The 18,875-nt window shown below is 38.2% G+C and overlaps 1 protein-coding gene across 14 annotated transcripts in view; it reads right to left on the bottom strand.

Annotated features, from left to right (window-relative positions):
• Positions 1–18,875, bottom strand: part of ANKS1B (ankyrin repeat and sterile alpha motif domain containing 1B) — a 1,250,661-nt gene that overhangs the window by 1,040,788 nt on the left and 190,998 nt on the right. For all 14 annotated transcript variants that reach the window (XM_030819772.1, XM_030819768.1, XM_030819762.1 and 11 more), the window contains exons 5-6: positions 3,966–4,041; positions 1,809–1,910 (exon numbers count right to left, since the gene is read on the bottom strand). In XM_030819772.1, coding sequence (XP_030675632.1) covers positions 1,809–1,910; positions 3,966–4,041 — 178 coding nt within the window. The remainder of the gene's footprint in view (positions 1–1,808; positions 1,911–3,965; positions 4,042–18,875) is intronic.

Here is an 18,875-nt window from a genome sequence, read left to right as displayed (position 1 = left end):
GTAGCTGGGCGTGGTGGTGGGTGCCTGTAGTCCAAGCTACTCGGGAGGCTAAGGCAGGAGAATGGCGTGAACCCGGGAGGCGGAGCTTGCAGTGAGCCCAGAGGGTGCCACTGCACTCCAGACTGGGCGACAGAGTGAGACTCCCTCTCAAAAAGAAAAAAAATGTTCAGTGAGAGGCTGGGTGCTGTGGCTCATGCCTGTAATCCCAGCACTTTAAGAGGCCAAGGTGGCTGGATCACCTGAGTTCAGGAGTTCGAGACCAGACTGGCCAACATGGTAAAACCCCCTCTCTACTAAAAATACAAAAAGTAGCCAGACATGGTGGCAAGTGCCTATAATCCCAGCTACTTGGGAGACTGAGGCAGTTGAATCACTTGAACCTGGGAGGCAGAGGTTGCAGTGAGCCAAGATCGCACCGCTGCACTCCAGCCTGGGCAACAAGAGTGAAACTTCCTCTCAAAAAAAAAAAAATTCAGTGAGTCAAAAGTCTAACATGAAATACAAAGTGCATAGAGGGAGAAGACTGATAAGAAATAGTATGTGCCACTCTTATTTTTTAGCTTTTATTCAATTTAATTTTAATTTTAATTTATATAAAAGGCTATGACTGGATTTTTCTCTGATTCATCTCTGCATGCATTTGACTTGCGATTAACTTCTTTATTGATAAGAAAATTGTAGCGGCGTGAACTTCCCTGAAATATTTTGGAAACAGAGAAGAGAGCATAATGGCCGCATATGGTGCATCTATTCTTTTTACTCCTCCTTGGCCTTTGTTGACTATTGTATCTACATGTTCCCTGCCTGACTTAGTTTTAATTCATTTATCTCCCTACAAAACAATGCTGTTCTTCAGCTTCCCAACTGACACCTAATAAAACCTATCTCACCACCCTCCTCTACCATACTTGCAGCCAATCCATAACAAGTGTAGGAGATAATCACTGCTGAACAGGGTAGGAGCTAAAGGAGAAAAAAACATCTGGGGTTTTTAAGTAACATGCTACACGTCAGTCCTAATCACCAAACAGGAAGAGAAAGCATTTAAGTTTAATTTTGTTATAAAAGTTTTAGTTCAAGTGGAGAAGTATGCAAGCTGCAAATAACAAAAGTCGTACCTAGACAGTTGTCAAACTGTCAACAGAGCTAATGACTGCCACTAACAACAAATGCACTTAAATGACTTTTACCAAAAACTAAGGCTGGTAAGCCTGAGTTATTTTATACCATTGGATTAGGAAGGAAATAACCTGTATTCTTTTGGCTAAATACAATTTTTGTTATTATTGATAATCTGACATTTAGATACAAGCTCTGCCACTTAAGATACATTAATTTGAACAAATCAAATCTCTCAGAGCCTCAGTTTCCCTTATGTGCAAAAGTAAAATAATATCTGACTTATGTTACTTCATAGGGTCATAGAAGCCAAAGTAGTAGCAAATCCCTGAAAATGCTGAAAGTATTATTCAAACGTGAGATAACACTTTCATCACTACTTTATAGCCTTATTAACTTCTGGCTCATAACTACATATTTACTACATAAATATGAATTTTAAAAATATTTATATTATCAAATGAGTAAATAAATACCTTAATTTCTTTAAAATACTTACTGAGTAGTTGAAAAACAAAAATAAAACATTAAAAGGTATTATTATTTAGTTTAAAAGTCTACCAGAAAAAAATAAAACTAATAAGTTTGTTCAAAAGTAAACACTAACTCAAAATCCAAAAGAAAACTGTAACAGTTTTAATCTCATCTTAACTTTAAGGCAAACTCATCCATCATTCAATACTGTTTACCTTGTAAGAGTGTTGCAATCTGGAGAGATTTCTGAGATGGATGTTCTTTCAGAATGTCCAAGACAGTTCTACCTAAGCTATCCTTTATGTTGGCATCAATTCCTGAAAGAAAAAGAAAAACTCGCTAGATATACACCACTGAAGTGTCCTCAAAAGATACTATCGGTATCTAACTGCTGTAATTTCAAACATATACAGACCAAGCACTGCAAGTGATTTTTAAAAAATTAAGTTCTACACACACACATACACACACACACGCAAAGCACGCACACACACACACACACACAAGATTTTAGCAAGAAAGAAGGCAGGGGCCTATTGTTACCAAAGATTAGGAACATTCTCGATCATGAATTAACTCTTAAAGGGCACTGACCCAGTGCTTAAGATTGTTTTTCAGTACCCTATGATATCTTTTTTTTTTTTTTTTTGAGACGGAGTCTCACTCTGTCACCCAGGCTGGAGTGCAGTGGCGTGATCTCAGCTCACTGCAAGCTCCACTTCCCAGGTTCACGCCATTCTCCTGCCTCAGCCTCCCGAGTAGCTGGGACTACAGGTGCCCATCACCATGCCCAACTAATTTTTTTTTTTTTTGTATTTTTAGTAGAGACGGGGTTTCACTGTGTTAGCCAGGATAGTCTCGATATCCTGACCTCGTGATCTGCCTGCCTTGGCCTTCCAAAGTGCTGAGATTACAGGCATGAGCCACCACACCCGGCTGACCCTATGATATCTTTTTGGGTTATAACTACTTAATAGCACACTATCACACTGAAAAATATTATTGATTTAGAATGTGAATTCCTAAAGTATAATGGTCATGTGATTTATATTCTCTGTATAACATGGTAAAAATATTTAGTAAATTATAATCATGTACCATGTAAGTAACATAAGAACAGTCTTAGAACACTTGAATATTCACAAAGTTGAAAAAGCATGATTACATTGAACTGTTGTCCACATAGAATTTATTCAAATACAAGGTCAAATACTCTATGATATTTATTTATGCAAGATTATATTTGTCAGTCACACTCATCATCCACCTGACGAGCAAACTTATTGAAGTGTGTAACTAAAACACCTGTTATTATTTTAGTTGTGGAAATATATATTGTAAGAAAGAACTTATTTTAACATAGCAAATAGCTTTCACTGCCCTAAAAAATTTATGAATTTTCCAAACACATAATTGCCAAAAGAAAAAAGCCAGTTTACAGGATCTGGTCCCAAATGTTAGTTCACTGTAAGATTATTAAATACATGTCTAAATTTGCATAGGAATGTGTAACAAGCACATATTAATATTTAGGTGGTTTCCTCAAATCATTTGTTATATCACCACACTGCATGACAAAGTTAAATATAAATGAAATTTTAACTTTGTTAAATTGTGTACAAATACAATCACAATACAATAGTCTGCCAATGTTTTTCATTTATTTTTACAGAGGCAAATAAACACACTATAGTCCATAACATGAAAAATTTCCATCAGTTGTTTACAAGCATGAATTTGTACCCATGCCTTTTGATCTTTAAAACAAATCTGACCGCAATTCTAGTTTTATTTCATCTCAATCAGAATGTACATATGAAAATAAATAATCCAACTTTATTGTTCCTTCAAAGCACTCCCTTTAAAAGGTTCCCTTTAAAATAAGTTTCTGTAGCCTACTAACAATAGCTACTCAGTTAATGAACTAACTAGAAGGACAATTTACCTTAAAGAGAGGGAACTCAAATCTCTGTTTACCGTAGTTCACAATATAAAACATAGAAAAACTATTATGTTCTTCAATAAATCAAGCAATTGTGACAATTTCTCAAGGATCAATTCCTCTCTCTTACAGAAGGCAGAAATTTCCTTTTTCTTTTGGTAGTTCATCTCTAAAGTACTTAAATGCATAAAATTGTAATAACTAAGAGGTTTGTACTTAAAACATGTATTGCATAAAAGAAGTTGCACGTTGATATCAATGTTATCTAAATACTGAAACTCAGTTCTACATAATATGAATACATATCTGCATTTTAGAGTAAAGGCAAGAGGGTGATTTGTGAAGAAAACTGTGTCATTTTCCTTTGTCTATTCCCAAAATAGAAATGGTATCTGTCAGGATAAGCTCCATGCAGAATCACAATAGTTACCTGTTTCTAACAGAACTCGTACAACATCCACCTTTCCAAACAAAGCTGCTTCATGAAGTGCACTCCCCTTTTCTGTCTGGAAAAAAAAAAAGTAAGAAAAAAGAAAGCATGGTTGCATTTGGAATGCTTACAGGTTAAAATAAAATGCTCACATTTTAATATATTCATACATATTTGCTGTAATCTCAGCCCTCCCTAACAGAAAGGTAATGTGGAATAAAGAAGAGATTCTAAAAGCAAAATCCATCGGCTTGGGGATTGTAAAACACCTCTACTTCTAAATAGAAATTTGGGCCAGGTGCAGTAGCTCACGCCTGTAATCCCAGCACTTTGGAGGCTGAGGCGGATGGATCACCTGAGGTCAGGAGTTCGAGACCAGCCTGGCCAACATGGTGAAACCCCATCTCTACTAAAAATACAAAAATTAGCCACACGTGGTGGTACGTGCCTGTAATCCCAAATACTCATGAAGCTGAGGCAGGAGAATCGCTTGAACTCAGGAAGCAAAGGTTGCAGTGAGCCAAGATCATGCCACTGCACTCCAACCTGGGTGACAGAGTGAGACTCCGTCTCAAAAATAAATAAATAAATAGCCATTTGACTTTCTTATGTGAGTATGTCACCTTCTCTTAGCTTTAGCTCTCCTTAAGTATAAAATAAGAGAAGTAATGCCCACCTCACAAGGCTTTTGTGACTATGCAAGAAGCTCATTTAATCAGCATGCATTTATTAAACACCAATTATAGGCCAAGAGTAGCTGAAGGATATTCTGAGGTATGGAAATATCATCCTGGCCCTCATATATTCACATTCTATTTGAAGAGACAGATGTACAAACACAGATGCTCCTTGACTTGCAATAGGGTTACCTCCTGATAAAGCCACCATAAACTGAGTATCCCTTCAGTTGAAAATGCATTTAGGCCAGGCGCAGTGGCTCATGCTTGTAAGCCCAGCACTTTGGGAGGCCAAGGCAGGTGGATTGCCTGAGGCCAGGAGTTCAGGACCAGTCTGACCAACATGGTGAAACCCCGTCTCTACTAAAAATACAAAAAAATTAGCCAGGCGTGGTGGCATGCACCTGTAATCCCAGCTACTCAGGAGGCTGAGACAGGGGAATTGCTTGAACCAGGAAGGTGGAGGTTGCAGTGAGCCGAGATCACACCACTGCACTCCAGCCTTGGTGACAGAGTGAGAATCTATCGCAAAAAAAAAGAAAAGAAAATGCATTTAAACACACGTAACCTACCAAACATCATAGCCTAGACTAGCCTACTTTAAATATGCTCAGAAGACTTACATTAACCTAGAGTTGGGCAAAATCATTTAACACAAAGCCTATTTTATGATAAAGCATTGACTATCTCATATACTGCATATTGCTAGCCTGGGAAAAGATCAAGATTCAAAATTTGAAGCATATCAAAAATGCGACAGTTTCACACCATTTTAAAGCCGAGAAATTGTTAAATTAAATCATTGTAAGTTGGGGGCTGTCTGTAAATATTTATGATAAATGAAATCTAAACAATTTAATGTAGCCATAAAAAAGAATAAAATCTTGTCATTCACAGCAACATGGATGAGCCTGGAGAATATTATGTTAAGTGAAATAAGTCAGGCACAGAAAGATAAATACCACATGTTCTCACATATGCGTGAGCTAAAAAAGTTGGACCCATAGAAGTAGAGAGTAACATTATGGTTATGAGAGGCTGGGCAGGGGAGCAGGGAGAGGGGGATAGGGAGAAGTTGGTGAATGACTACACAATTACAGCTATATAGGAGAAAGAAGTTCTAGTATTCTTTAGTAGGGTGATGACAGTTAACAATAATTGATTATGTATTTTCAAATACTGGAAGAGAGGATTTTTGAATGTTCCCAACACAAATAAATGGCAAATGTTTGAGGTAATAGATATGCTAATTACTCTATCATTACATACTATATTTCATGTATCGAAATATCACTCTGTACCCCTCAATATGTACAATTATGACATGCAATTAAAAAGAAAAATAAATTAAAAAGCAAAAAAAAATTTAATATAGCTTCAGAAACCCAGATGATGTTTTCTCCCTGCTTTTCTCTCCGTCCCATCCTTTGCCCATCACAACCCTCTTCCAAACCTCATACCCTATGCTCCAGGCATACTGAACTCTTTTTTTTTTTTTTTTTTTTTTGAGACGGAGTCTCGCTCTGTCGCCTAGGCTGGAGTGCAGTGGCACAATCTCAGCTCACTGCAAGCTCTGCCTCCAGGGTTCACGCCATTCTCCTGTCTCAGCCTCCCGAGAAGCTGGGACTACAGGCTCCCGCCACCACGCCCAGCTAATTTTTTTGTATTTTTAGTAGAGACGGGGTTTCACCATGTTATTCCAGGATGGTCTCCATCTCCTGACCTCGTCATCCGCCCGTCTTGGCCTCCCAAAGTGCTGGGATTACAGGCGTGAGCCACCACGCCTGGCCCCTGAACACTTTCATAATCATTTCATATTGCTTTCTTCCACAGGGGGTCTCCAAGGCTGGTCTCTCTGCCTGGCAGGATCTAACTCCTAGCACTCTTAATCTAGCCATCTAGATATACCACTAGTTAATTTTCAGCATGAATAAGAACCACCTGGAGAAACTGTTTTAAAAACATATTTCTGGGCCCCATCCCCAGAGTTTCTGATTCAGTCGCCTGAGATTAGGCCGTAGAATTTCCCTTTCTAACAAATTCCCCTGTGATTCTGTAGGTCTAAAGAGTATGCTTTAAGAACCATGAACATGTACTATATCTCGAATCTTAGCTTAAAATAATTGCATTTATAAAGACATCCCTGACCCCTGAAGTTTAGTGTTTTTCCTGGATGTTCCACATCAATCTATATTTTCCTTATCACAGCACTCATATACCACATTATAATTTTATGTAATTGTCTAGTTCCCATAATAAACTGTAAGTTCAGTGGAAATGTAGGCCACATCTATTTTTTCACCATTGTATCCCCAATGCCTGGCAAAGCACTTTGAAAATACAGATGTTTAGAAATTCTTTCGAGGGCAAAAAGTGGAGGGAGGGAAGAACACGGGATGAAAAACTAGGACAATTTGTGAGTAGTGCAGGATAAGATTGATTCTGCCTTGAGGAAGCTCGAGGAAGATTCCAAAGATGATGCTTTTTAAGCTACACAAATGTTAGTTCTTTTTTTTTTTTTTTTTTTTTCATTTTCTTCTTCTCTCAAGAATCTAACAAGTATCAGTAGGTCGTGTGTGTGTGTGTGTGTGTGTGTGTGTCCGTGTGTGTTTTCAATTGAATAGTGTCAAGGTAGCAATTTTGTTGCCCTATACTAAATGTGATCTCTAATGTGGGATTCCAATCTCAACCTGAAATAGAAATATCACTATAAAATAACATACAATGTAAAAACTCTTACTTTTCTTTTTTTCTTTTTTGAGATGGAGTCTTGCTCTCTCACCCAGGCTGGAGTGCTGTGGCATGATCTCAGCTCACTGCAACCTCCGTCTCCCGGGTGCAAGCGATTCTCCTGCCTCAGCTTCCCAAGTAGCTGAGATTAAGGCATGCACCACCACGCCCAGCTAATTTTTGTATGTTTAGTAGAGAGGGGGTTTCACCGTGTTGACCAGGCTGGTCTTGAACTCCTAATCTCAAATGATCCACCCACGTCAGCCTCCCAAAGTGCTGGGATCACAGGCATGAGCCACTGAGCCTGGCCAAAACTCTTTAATAAAAGTCTATTATATAATTAACCCAATCTAAAGTAGATAAGTACATTATTAAGCAGGCTTGAGGAACACTGAACATCAATGTGATCTGACTGTATCTTCAAGATGGAATGATTGAAATGCCGTTGAATTATAATCTGACTGGCATGATATGTAGATACTGAAAAAAATGGAAACAAAAAAATAGTTTATAAATATACAGCACAATTTTGAAGGAAATGAGAAACTGGAAACCGATTTGGCTCTTAAGAAAATATTTCAATGTGGGGCATTAACATTTTATTTTTTCCCTTCCTTAAAAATATTTCTTGAAATAATCTAAATTTGCCCATTCTCATGCTGTTTTTCAACCAGATTTCTGATTACTAATTTGATTCCCTTACACTTTTCCAAAATTTTGGACTTGATTTCAGAAAAATCCTTCCTGATATAGCATACTTCAGTTCATTCTGAAAACAAACCAAAGAATATTTTAATTCAGGATTGAGAGGGGAAAGAAATAGAATTCCCCACAGCCTGAGGGAAAGGGGAGGACAGAAAGTATGAACCCCAGGGGGTTAGCTTTGGAACAAGTATTTGTTCCGGGGAGTCTGTCAACCCATGCTAGACTAGTGCCTGGACTTTAACCAGCCATTCAAGGTACGAGTGGCAGTGAGGCAGAAGACAGTCTGACTTCTAAGCAAGCTGAAAGCTTAAATGAGGGACCCCTGCAAAACTCTAAAACTTCTAAAGAACATCCTCAGTGAAAATTAAAACAACAACAACAACACATTGCACAGAAGGGGAAAGGATGTCTAACTAGGTCTTGGTTGTAGATAGAGTGAAAAAAGTAAATCCCCCTAAGAATGCCTAACCACAATTCTACACTCATATGGTAAGTTTAAGGCAAAATTGTACAATCTCTATGAACTCCAGATCCTCATCCAAAATGTGGAATAAAGTGGTCCTGGGTTTCTAGTAATACAGGCAGATATAAATGCTTAGATTAAAAGCAGATATAAATCCCCTCTGTAAAAGTACACTTTCAACTCAGGCCTCCAAATATTCCAGCAGATGAAGCTCTAAGAAATACAAATTCAAAATTATAAATTACTGAATGTGAAAGGAAACATCCCGCCATTAACAAGGATTAGTAAATAAAAATACAAAAGAATAAAACTCACAAAAATTTCACATATTGAAATGGTCAGGTATAGAATATAATACATACGTGATAAATAAGATGAAAGAACTAGAACAAAAGAATAATTATCAAAATTGACCAAATGTGAAAATGAATCAAATAGCATTCTAGAAATAGAAAATATAATATTTAAAATCAATGGCTTAATAACATATAAATAGCTACTGAAGGGGTATTAAACTGGATGATAGAATTTTTTAAGTACATAATTGATAGGGTTTGGCTATGTCCTCACCCGAATCTCATCTTGAATTTTAGTTCCCATAATCTTCATGTGTCATGGGAGGGACCTGCTGGGAGGTAATTTACTCATGGGGGCAGTTACCCTCATGCTGTTCTCATGATAGTGAGTGAGTTCTCACAAGATCTAATGGTTTTATAAGGAGCTTTTCCCCCTTTGGCTCAGCACTTCCTCTTGCCTGCCACCATGTAAGATGTGACTTTGCTCCTCCTTCACCTTCCACCATGATTGTGAAGCCTCCCCAGCCATGTGAAACTGTGAGTCAATGAAACCTCTTTCCTTCATAAATTACAACCTCAGGTATGTCTTTATTAGGAGACATACTAATAGGAGACTTAATTAGGAGAACAGACTAATACAATAATGCAATAAAAAGAATAAGAGATGAAGGACAGAGCAAAATTGCAGAATATAAGCCTACACCATTTGTCTTCCCCACTGGAACACCGAATATTAACAACTATCTGCACACAGAAGAGCACTGTCACAAGAACAAAAAATCAAGTGAACAATTGCAGTATCTGGTTTTAACTTCCTACTGCTGAAATAGACACTGAGGAGGGTGGAAGAGAAAGTCTTGAATCACGGGCGCTGGCCCTCTCCCATTCCATGGCAGTAGCCATGCTGCACAGATAGAAAATCTGTGCATTTTAGGAAGGGAGAGAGCAGTGACTGAGGAACTTTACATTGAACTCAGTGCTGCTTTGTCAGAGTGGACAATAAAGCTGTGTGGGGTTCAGCCAGTGCCCACATTGAGGGGACATTTGGACCAGCCTAGCCAGAAGGGAATCACCCATGGAATGTGAGTCTCTCAACGAGCCTCACCACTGCACTGCAGGCTGAAGTGCTCTGGGATCCTCAGCAAACCTGAAAGGCAGTCTAGGACACAAGGACTGCAATTCCTAGGCAAATCCTAGTGCTAGGCTGGGCTTAGAGCCAGTAGACAAGATTGGCGCATGACCTAGGGAGACACCAGCAGATATGGCTAAGGAAGTGCCTATGCCATCCCTCCACCAACCCCAGGCAGTGCAAGTGCAATTCGCAACAACAAAAGTAACTTTTCCCTTCTATTTAAGGAGATGAGAGTTAAGAGTAAAGAGGACTTTGTCTTGCATCTTAGATGCCAGCTCAGCCATAGTAGGATGGGGCACTGGGCAAAGTTGTGAAGCCCTAAATCCTGGACATTTCTAGATGTACCTTAGGCCAAAAGGGAACCCACTGCCTTGAAGGAAAGAATCCAGTCCTGGCAGGATTCATCACCTGCTGACTAAAGAGCTCTTGGAGCCTAAATAAGCAGCAGCAATAACCAGGAGTACACCATGGGCCTTGTGGTCTAAGAAATGCTGGCTTCAAGGGTCATCCAGCACAGTCCCAGCTGTGGTGGCTATGGTGAACAACTTCTTCTGTTTGAAAACAGCAGAGGGAAAAATAAAGAGGCCTTTGCCTTGCACCTAAGGTACCACTTTGGCCACAGTAGGAAAAAACAAGCAGGCACATGGGGTCTCTGAGTCCAGGCCCAGGCTCTTGGACAACATTTCTGAATCTGTCCTGGACCAGAGGGGAGCCTACTGCCCTACAGGGTGAGTCTGAGGCCTGGCAGGACTCACCATAAGCTGACAAAAGAGCCCTTGGGCTTTAAGTAAACATTGGCAGTGACCTAGAAGAACCCTCGTGGACCAGAAGTGGTGGTGGCCACAGGGAGAGGCTCCTCTGCCTGTGGAAAAGGGAAGAAAGAGTAAGAAGGACTTTGTAATGAAGTGTGAGTGCCAACTTTGCTGCAGTAAATTAGAACATCAGGTAAACTGCTAAGGTTTTTGACTCTAATCCTTGGCTTCCAGACAGCTACTCTGGACATGCCCAGGGTCTGGGGGAGCTCACTTCCCTGAAGATTAGGATACAGTGCTGAGCTGGCTTCAGGTCTGACCCAACGCAATCCCAGTGGTGGTTTCCAAAGGGATGTTTGCATCACCACACCCCCAGGTACAGGTGGCTCAGCACAGAAAGACAGACTCTGTTTCTTTGAGAGAAAGGAGAAAGAAGAGCCTCTGCCTAGTAATACATAGAATTCTTCCAGATCTTATCCAAGGCAGTACCTCTATGAGTCTGCAAAAACCACAGTGTTAGTGGGTTTGGGGCCCAAGTCCCTTCAAATGCCTGGAAAGTCTTCCTAAGAAGGACAGATACAAACAGGCCCAGACTGTGAAGACTACAGTCAATATCTAACTCTTCAATGCCCAAACACTGATGAATATCTACAAGCATCAAGACCATCCAAGAAAACATGACCTCACCAAATGAACTACATAAGGCACCAGGGACGAGTCCTGGAAAAAAAATAGATACATGATCTTTCAGACAGAGAATTTAAAATAGCTGTTTTGAGGAAACTCAAAGACATTCAAGATAACACAGAGAAGGAATTCAGAATTCTATCAGATAAATTTAACAAAGAGATTGAAATAATTAAAAAGAATCAAGCAAAAGTTCTAGAGTTGAAAATTGCAATTGATGTAATGAAGAATGCATTAGAGTCTCTTAAGAGCAGAATTAGTCAAGAAGAAAAAATTAATGAGCTTGAAGACAGGTATTCAAAAACACACTGAGAGTCTATGGCCATACTACCCCAAACGCGCCCAATCTCGTCTGAAAACACACTGAGAAGACAAAATAAAAAAAAAGAATAAAAAGCAATGAAACCTGCTTTCAAGATCTAGACAACAGTCTCAAGAGGGCAAATCTAAAAGTTACTGGCCTTAAAGAGGAGGTTGAGAAATAGTTAGGGGTAGAAGGTTTATTCAAAGGGATAATATTGGAGAACTTCCCAAACCTAGAGAAAGATATTAACATTCAAAGACAAGAAGGTTATAGAGCACCAAGCAGATTTAACCCAAAGAAGGCTACTTCAAGGCATTTAAGAATCAAACTCTCAAAGGTCAAAGATAAACAAATAATCCTAAAAGCAGTAAGAGAAAATAAATAACATACAATGGAGCTCCAATATATCTGGCAGCAGACTTTTCAATGGAAATCTTACAGGTCAGGAGAGAGTGGCATGACGTATTTAAAGTGCTGAAGGAAGAAAACTTTTACCCTAAAATGGTATATCTGGCAAAAATATCCTTCAAGCATGAAAGAGAAATAAAGACCTTCCCAGACAAGCAAAATCTGAGGGATTTCATCAACACCAGACCTGTCTTACAAGAAATGTTGAAGGGAGTTCTTCAATCTGAAAGAAAAGGACATCAATAAGCAATAATAAATCATTTGAAGGTGCAAAACTCACTGGTAATAGCCCACAGAAAATCCAGAATAACACTGTAATTATGGTGTGGAAACTACTTTTATCTTAAGTAGAAACATTAAACAATGAACCAAAAAATAATAACGACTACAATGAATTTTCAAGATACAGAGAATGAAATAAGACATAAAGAGAAACAACAAAAAGTTAAAAAGTTGGGTGACAAAGTTAAACTGTATAGTTTTTATTAGTTTTCTTTTTGTGTGTTTGTTTGTTTATGCAATCAGTGTTGTCATCAGTTTAAAGTAACAGGTTATAAGGTAGTATTTGCAAGCCTCATGGTAGCTTCAGATAAAAAAACATATAACGGGTACACAAAAAATTTAAAAAGCATGAAATTAAAGCCTACTGCCAGAAAAAATCACCTTCACTAAAAGGAAGACAGGAAGAAAGGAAAAAAGGAAGGGTAGACTGCCAAAAAAAGAGAGAGAGAGAAAAATAACAAAATGACAGGAGTAAGTCCTTACTTATCAACAATAACATTAAATGTATATGGAGTAAACTCTCCAATCAAAAGACATAGAGTGGCTGAATAGATAAAAAACAAAACCCAATGATCTGATGCCTACAGGAAGCACATGTTACCTATAACGATACACACAGATTAAAAATAAATGGATGTAAAAAGATATTCCATGTAAACAGAAACCAAAAAACCACAGGAGTAGCTATGCTTATATTAGGCAAAATAGATTTTAAGACAAAAATTGTAGGAAAAGACAAAGAAGGTCATTATATAATGACAAAGGGGTCAATTCAGCAAGAGGATATTACAATTGTAAATATATATGCACCAAACACTGGAGTACCCAGATATATAAAGCAAATATTATTAGTGCTAAAGGGAAAGATAGACCTAAATACAACAATAGCTGGAGACTTCAACTCCCCACTTTCAGCATTGGATAGATCTTTCGGACAGAAAATCAACAAATAAACATTGGTCTTAATCTGCACTTCAGAAAAAATGGAACATTTTATCTGATGGCTGCAAAATACACATTCTTCTCCTCAGCACATGGATCATTTTCAAGGACAGACCACATGTTATGTCACAAAACAAATTTTTAAACATTTTTAAAAAATGAAAAAATATCAAGCATCATCCCTGACCACAATGGAATAAAACTAGAAATCAATAACAAGAGAAATTTTGGAAACTACACAAACAGACGAAAATTAAACAGTATGCTCCTGAATAAGTGGGTCAATGAAGAAATTAGAAAGAAAATTTAAAAATTCCTTGAAATAAGATCATGGAAACACAGCATACCAAAACCTATGGGACACAGCAAAAGCAGTACTAAGAGGAAACTTTATAGCCATCAGTGCCTACATCAAAAAGGAAGAAAAACTTAAAATAAATAATCTAATGATACATCTTAAAGAATTTAAAAAGCAAGAGCAAGCTGAATGCAAAATTAAGAGGAGAAAAGAAATAATGAGGATCAGAGCAGACATAAATGAATTTGAAATGATTAAAAAAAAGACAACAGATCAATAAAAAAAAAGTTGTTGTTTTGAAAAGAAAAACACAATTGACAAACCTTTAGCCAGACTAAGACAAGAGAGAAGACTCAAATAAATGAAATCAGAAATGAAAAAGGAGACATTACAACTAATATCACAGAAATTCAAAGGATCATGAGTGGCTGATATGAACAACTAAATACCAATAAATTGAAAAATCTAGAAGAAATGGATAAATTCCTAGATACATACAACCTACTAAAATTGAACCATTAAGAATTCCAAAGCCCGAACAGACCAATAACAAGGAACAAGATCGAAGCCATAATAAAATGTCTCCCAGTAAAGAAAAGTGCAGGACCGATGACTTTGCTGATGAATTCTACCAAACATTTAAAAAACTAACACCAATCCTATTCAAACTGTTCTGAAAAATAGAGGAAGATAGAATACTTACAAACCCATTCTACAAGGCCAGTATTAATCTGATACTAAACCCCAAGACACATCAAAAAAAGAAAACTATAGGCCAATATCTCTGATTACTATTGATGTAAAAATCCTCAACAAAACTCCAACAAACCAAATTCAGCAACAAAGTAGGATTTATCCCTGTGATGCAAGGATGGTTCAACATATGCAAATCAATCAATGTGATACCCTGTATCAACAGAATGAAGGACAAAAAACATGATCATTTCAACTAATGCTGAAAACATATTTGATGAAGCCCAACATCCCTTCCTGATTTAAAAAAAATAGCCAAAACACCTCAATGTAATAAAATCCATATATGACAGACTCACAGCTAGTATCATACTGAATGGGGGAAAACTGAAAGCCTTTCATCTAAGACCTGGAATACAACAAGAATACCTACTTTCACCACTGTCACTCAAAATAGAACTGGAAGTCCTAGCTAGAGCAATTAAACAAGAGAAAGATATAAAGGGCATCCAAATTGGAAAGGAAGAAGTCAAATTATCCTTGTTTGCACATAATACAATCTTATATTTGGAAAAACCTAAAGACTCCACTGAAAAACTATTACAACTGATAAACAAATGTAGCAATGTTTCAGGATAAAAAATCAACATACAAAAATCAGCAGCATTTCTATATGCCAACAGTAGACAATGTGAAAAAGAAAATTTTAAAAATCCTATTTACAGTAACCACACATAAAACTAAATACCTAGGAATTAACCAAACAAGTGAAAAATCTCTACAATGAAAACTGTAAAATACTGATGAAAGAAATTGAAGAGGACACCAAAAATGGAAAGATATTCCATGCTCATGAATTGGAAGAATCAATATTGTTAAAATGTCCATACTAACCAAAGCAATCTACAGATTCAATGCAATACCTATCAACATACCAATGACATTTTTCACAGAAATGGAAAACCAATCCCAAAATTTATACAGAATCACCAAATACCCAGAATAGCCAAAGCAAACCTGAGCAAAAAGAATAAAACTGAAGGAATAACATTACCTGACTTCAAATTATACTACAAAGCTACCGTAACCAAATCAGAATGGTACTGACATAAAATCAGATACATAGACCAATGGAACAAAATAGAAAACCTAGAAGCAAATCTACACACCTACAGTGAACTCATTTTTGACAAAAGAGCCAAGAACATAACACTGGTGAAAAGACAATCTTCAATAAATGGTGCTGGTAAAACTAAATATCCATATGCAGAACAATGAAACTAGATTCCTATCTCTCACAATATACAAAAATCAAATCAAAATGGATTAAAGATTTGAATCTAAGACTTCAAACTCTGAAACTACTACCAAAAAACTTTGAGAAAAATCTCCAGGATATTGGTCTCGGCAAAGATTTCTTGAGTAATACCCCACAAGCACAAACAACCAAAGCAAAAATGGACAAATGGGATCATATCAAGTTAAAAAGCTTCTGCACAGCAAAAGAAACAATCAACAAAGTGAAGAGACAACCCACAGAATAGGAGAAAATATTTGCAAACTACTCATCTGACAAGAGACTAATAACCAGAATATATAACGAACAAAAAATCTTTATAGGAAAACATCTAATAATCCAATTAAAATATTGGCAAAACATTTGAATAGACATTTCTCAAAAGAAGACACACAAATGGCAAACAGGTATATGAAAAGGTGCTCAGCATCATTGATCATCAGAGAAATGCAAATCAAAACTACAATGAAATGTCACCTAACCCCAGTTAAAATGGCTTTTATCCAAATGTTATGCAATAACAAATGCTGGTGAGGATGGGAAAACATGGGAATCCTCATATACGGTAGGTGGGAATGTGAATTAGTAAAACTACTATGAAGAACAGTTTGGAGGTTCCTCAAGAAACTAAAAATAGAGCTACCAAATGATCCAGCAATCCCACTGCTGGATATCTACCCCAAAGAAAGGAAATTGGTATTTTGAAGAGATATTTACAATCTCATGTTTGTTGTGGCACTGTTCACAATAGACAAGATTTGGAAGCAACCTAAGTGTCCATCAACAGATGAAAGGATATAGAAAATGTGACACACACACACACACACATACACAATATTTTCTTGGAGTACTATACAGCCACAAAAAAAGAATAAGATTCTGTCATTTGCAACAACATGGATGGAACTGGAGATCATTATACTAAGTGAAACAAGCCAGGCTCAGAAAGACAGACATCACATGTTCTCAGTTATTTGTGAGATCTAAAAATCAAAACAATTGAACTCATAGAGATAAAGAAGGGTGGTTACCAGAGGCTGGGAAGCGTAGTGGGGGCACAGCAGTTAGAGGGAGGTGGGGATGGTTAAAGCATACAGAAAATAGAAAGAATGAATAAGACCTAGTATTTGATAGCACAATAGGGGCACTATAATCAATAATAATTCAATTGTACATTTAAAGATAAAATAATTGTAACACAAAAGATAAATGCATGAAGGGATGGATACTCAATTTTCCATGATGTGATTATTGTACATAGCATACGTGTACCAAAACATCTCATGAACCCCATAAATATATAGACCTACTAGGTACCCACAAAAATTTTACATTTAAAATTTTTAAATGATTACAGAAACAAATAAGCAAAGAAGGTAAAAAAGAAATAAGAGATGGAAAATATGAAAGACAGAATAAAATAAGAGGATTCAACATATGTCTAATCAGTTTGAGAAGAAGCAGATAGAGGTAAATAATAGTCAGTGGCTAAGAACTTTACATAATTGATAAGACACTAAGTTCCAGGACCAGCAAGCAAGATAAATGAAAAGAATACATCCTGGACATATCAAAGTAAAACTACAAAACTACTAAGATAATAACTTTAAAACACTCTGAGGGAAAAAATTGCCTAAAGAGAAATAATAATTAGATCAATAGCTGACTTCTCAACAAAAATAATAAAGTCGAGGGAGGGAGGCAAGATGGCCGAATAGGAACAGCTCCGGTCTACAGCTCCCAGCGTGAGCAACGCAGAAGACAGGTGATTTCTGCATTTCCATCTGAGGTACTGGGTTCATCTCACTAGGGAGTTCCAGACAGTGGACGCAGGACAGTGGGTGCAGCGCACTGTGCACGAGCCAAAGCAGGGCGAGGCATTGCCTCACTCGGGAAGCACAAGGGGTCAGGGAGTTCCCTTTCCTAGTCAAAGAAAGGGGTGACAGACAGCACCTGGAAAATCAGGTCACTCCCACCCTAATACTGCGCTTTTCCAATGGGCTTAAAAAACGGCACACCAGGAGATTATATCCCACACCTGGCTCAGAGGGTCCTTTGCCCATGGAGTCTCGCTGATTGCTAGCACAGCAGTCTGAGATCAAACTGCAAGGTGGCAGCGAGGCTGGGGGAGGGGTGCCCGCCATTGCCCAGGCTTGCTTAGGTAAACAAAGCAGCCAGGAAGCTTGAACTGGGTGGAGCCCACCACAGCTCAAAGAGGACTGCCTGCCTCTGTAGGCTTCACCTCTGGGGGCAGGGCACAGACAAACAAAAAGACAGCAGTAACCTCTGCAGACATAAATGTCCCTGCCTAACAGCTTTGAAGAGAGTAGTGGTTCTCCCAGCACACAGCTAGAGATCTGAGAACGGGCAGACTGCCTCCTCAAGTGGGTCCCTGACCCCTGACCCCTGAGCAGCCTAACTGGGAGGCACCCCCAAGTAGGGGCAGACTGATAACTCACACAGCTGGGTACTCTTCTGAGACAAAACTTCCAGAGGATCGATGAGGCAGCAGCATTCGCAGTTCACAAAAACCCGCTGTTCTGAAGCCTCCGCTGCTGATACCCAGACAAACTGGGTCTGGAGTGGACCTCTAGCAAACTCCAACAGACCTACAGCTGAGGGTCCTGTCTGTTAGAAGGAAAACTAACAAACAGAAAGGACACCCACACCAAAAACCCATCTGTACATCACCATCATTAAAGACCAAAAGTAGATAAAACTACAAAGATGGGGAAAAAACAGAGCAGAAAACTGGAAATTCTAAAAAGCAGAGCGCCTCTCCTCCTCCAAGGGAACGCAGTTCCTCACCAGCAATGGAACAAAGCTGGCCGGAGAATGACTTTGACGAGTTGAGAGAAGAAGGCTTCAGACGATCAAACTACTCCGAGCTACAGGAGGAAATTCAAACCAAAGGCAAAGAAGTTAAAAACTTCAAAAAAAATTTAGACGAATGTATAACTAGAATAACCAATACAGAGAAGTGCTTAAAGGAGCTGATGGAGCTGAAAGCCAAGGCTCCAGAACTACGTGAAGAATGCAGAAGCCTCAGGAGCCGACGCGATCAACTGGAAGAAAGGGTATCAGTGATGGAAGATGAAATGAATGAAATGAAGCGAGAAGGGAAGTTTAGAGAAAAAAGAATACAAAGAAACGAACAAAGCCTCCAAGAAATATGGGACTATGTGAAAAGACCAAATCTACGTCTGATTGGTGTTCCTGAAAGTGACCGGGAGAATGGAACCAA

The sequence above is a fragment of the Nomascus leucogenys genome, chromosome 10 (assembly GCF_006542625.1).
Source record: "Nomascus leucogenys isolate Asia chromosome 10, Asia_NLE_v1, whole genome shotgun sequence".
Taxonomy (NCBI): domain Eukaryota; kingdom Metazoa; phylum Chordata; class Mammalia; order Primates; family Hylobatidae; genus Nomascus; species Nomascus leucogenys.
Note: the sequence above shows the minus strand (reverse complement) of the source record. Positions and strands in the feature narration are given on the sequence as shown.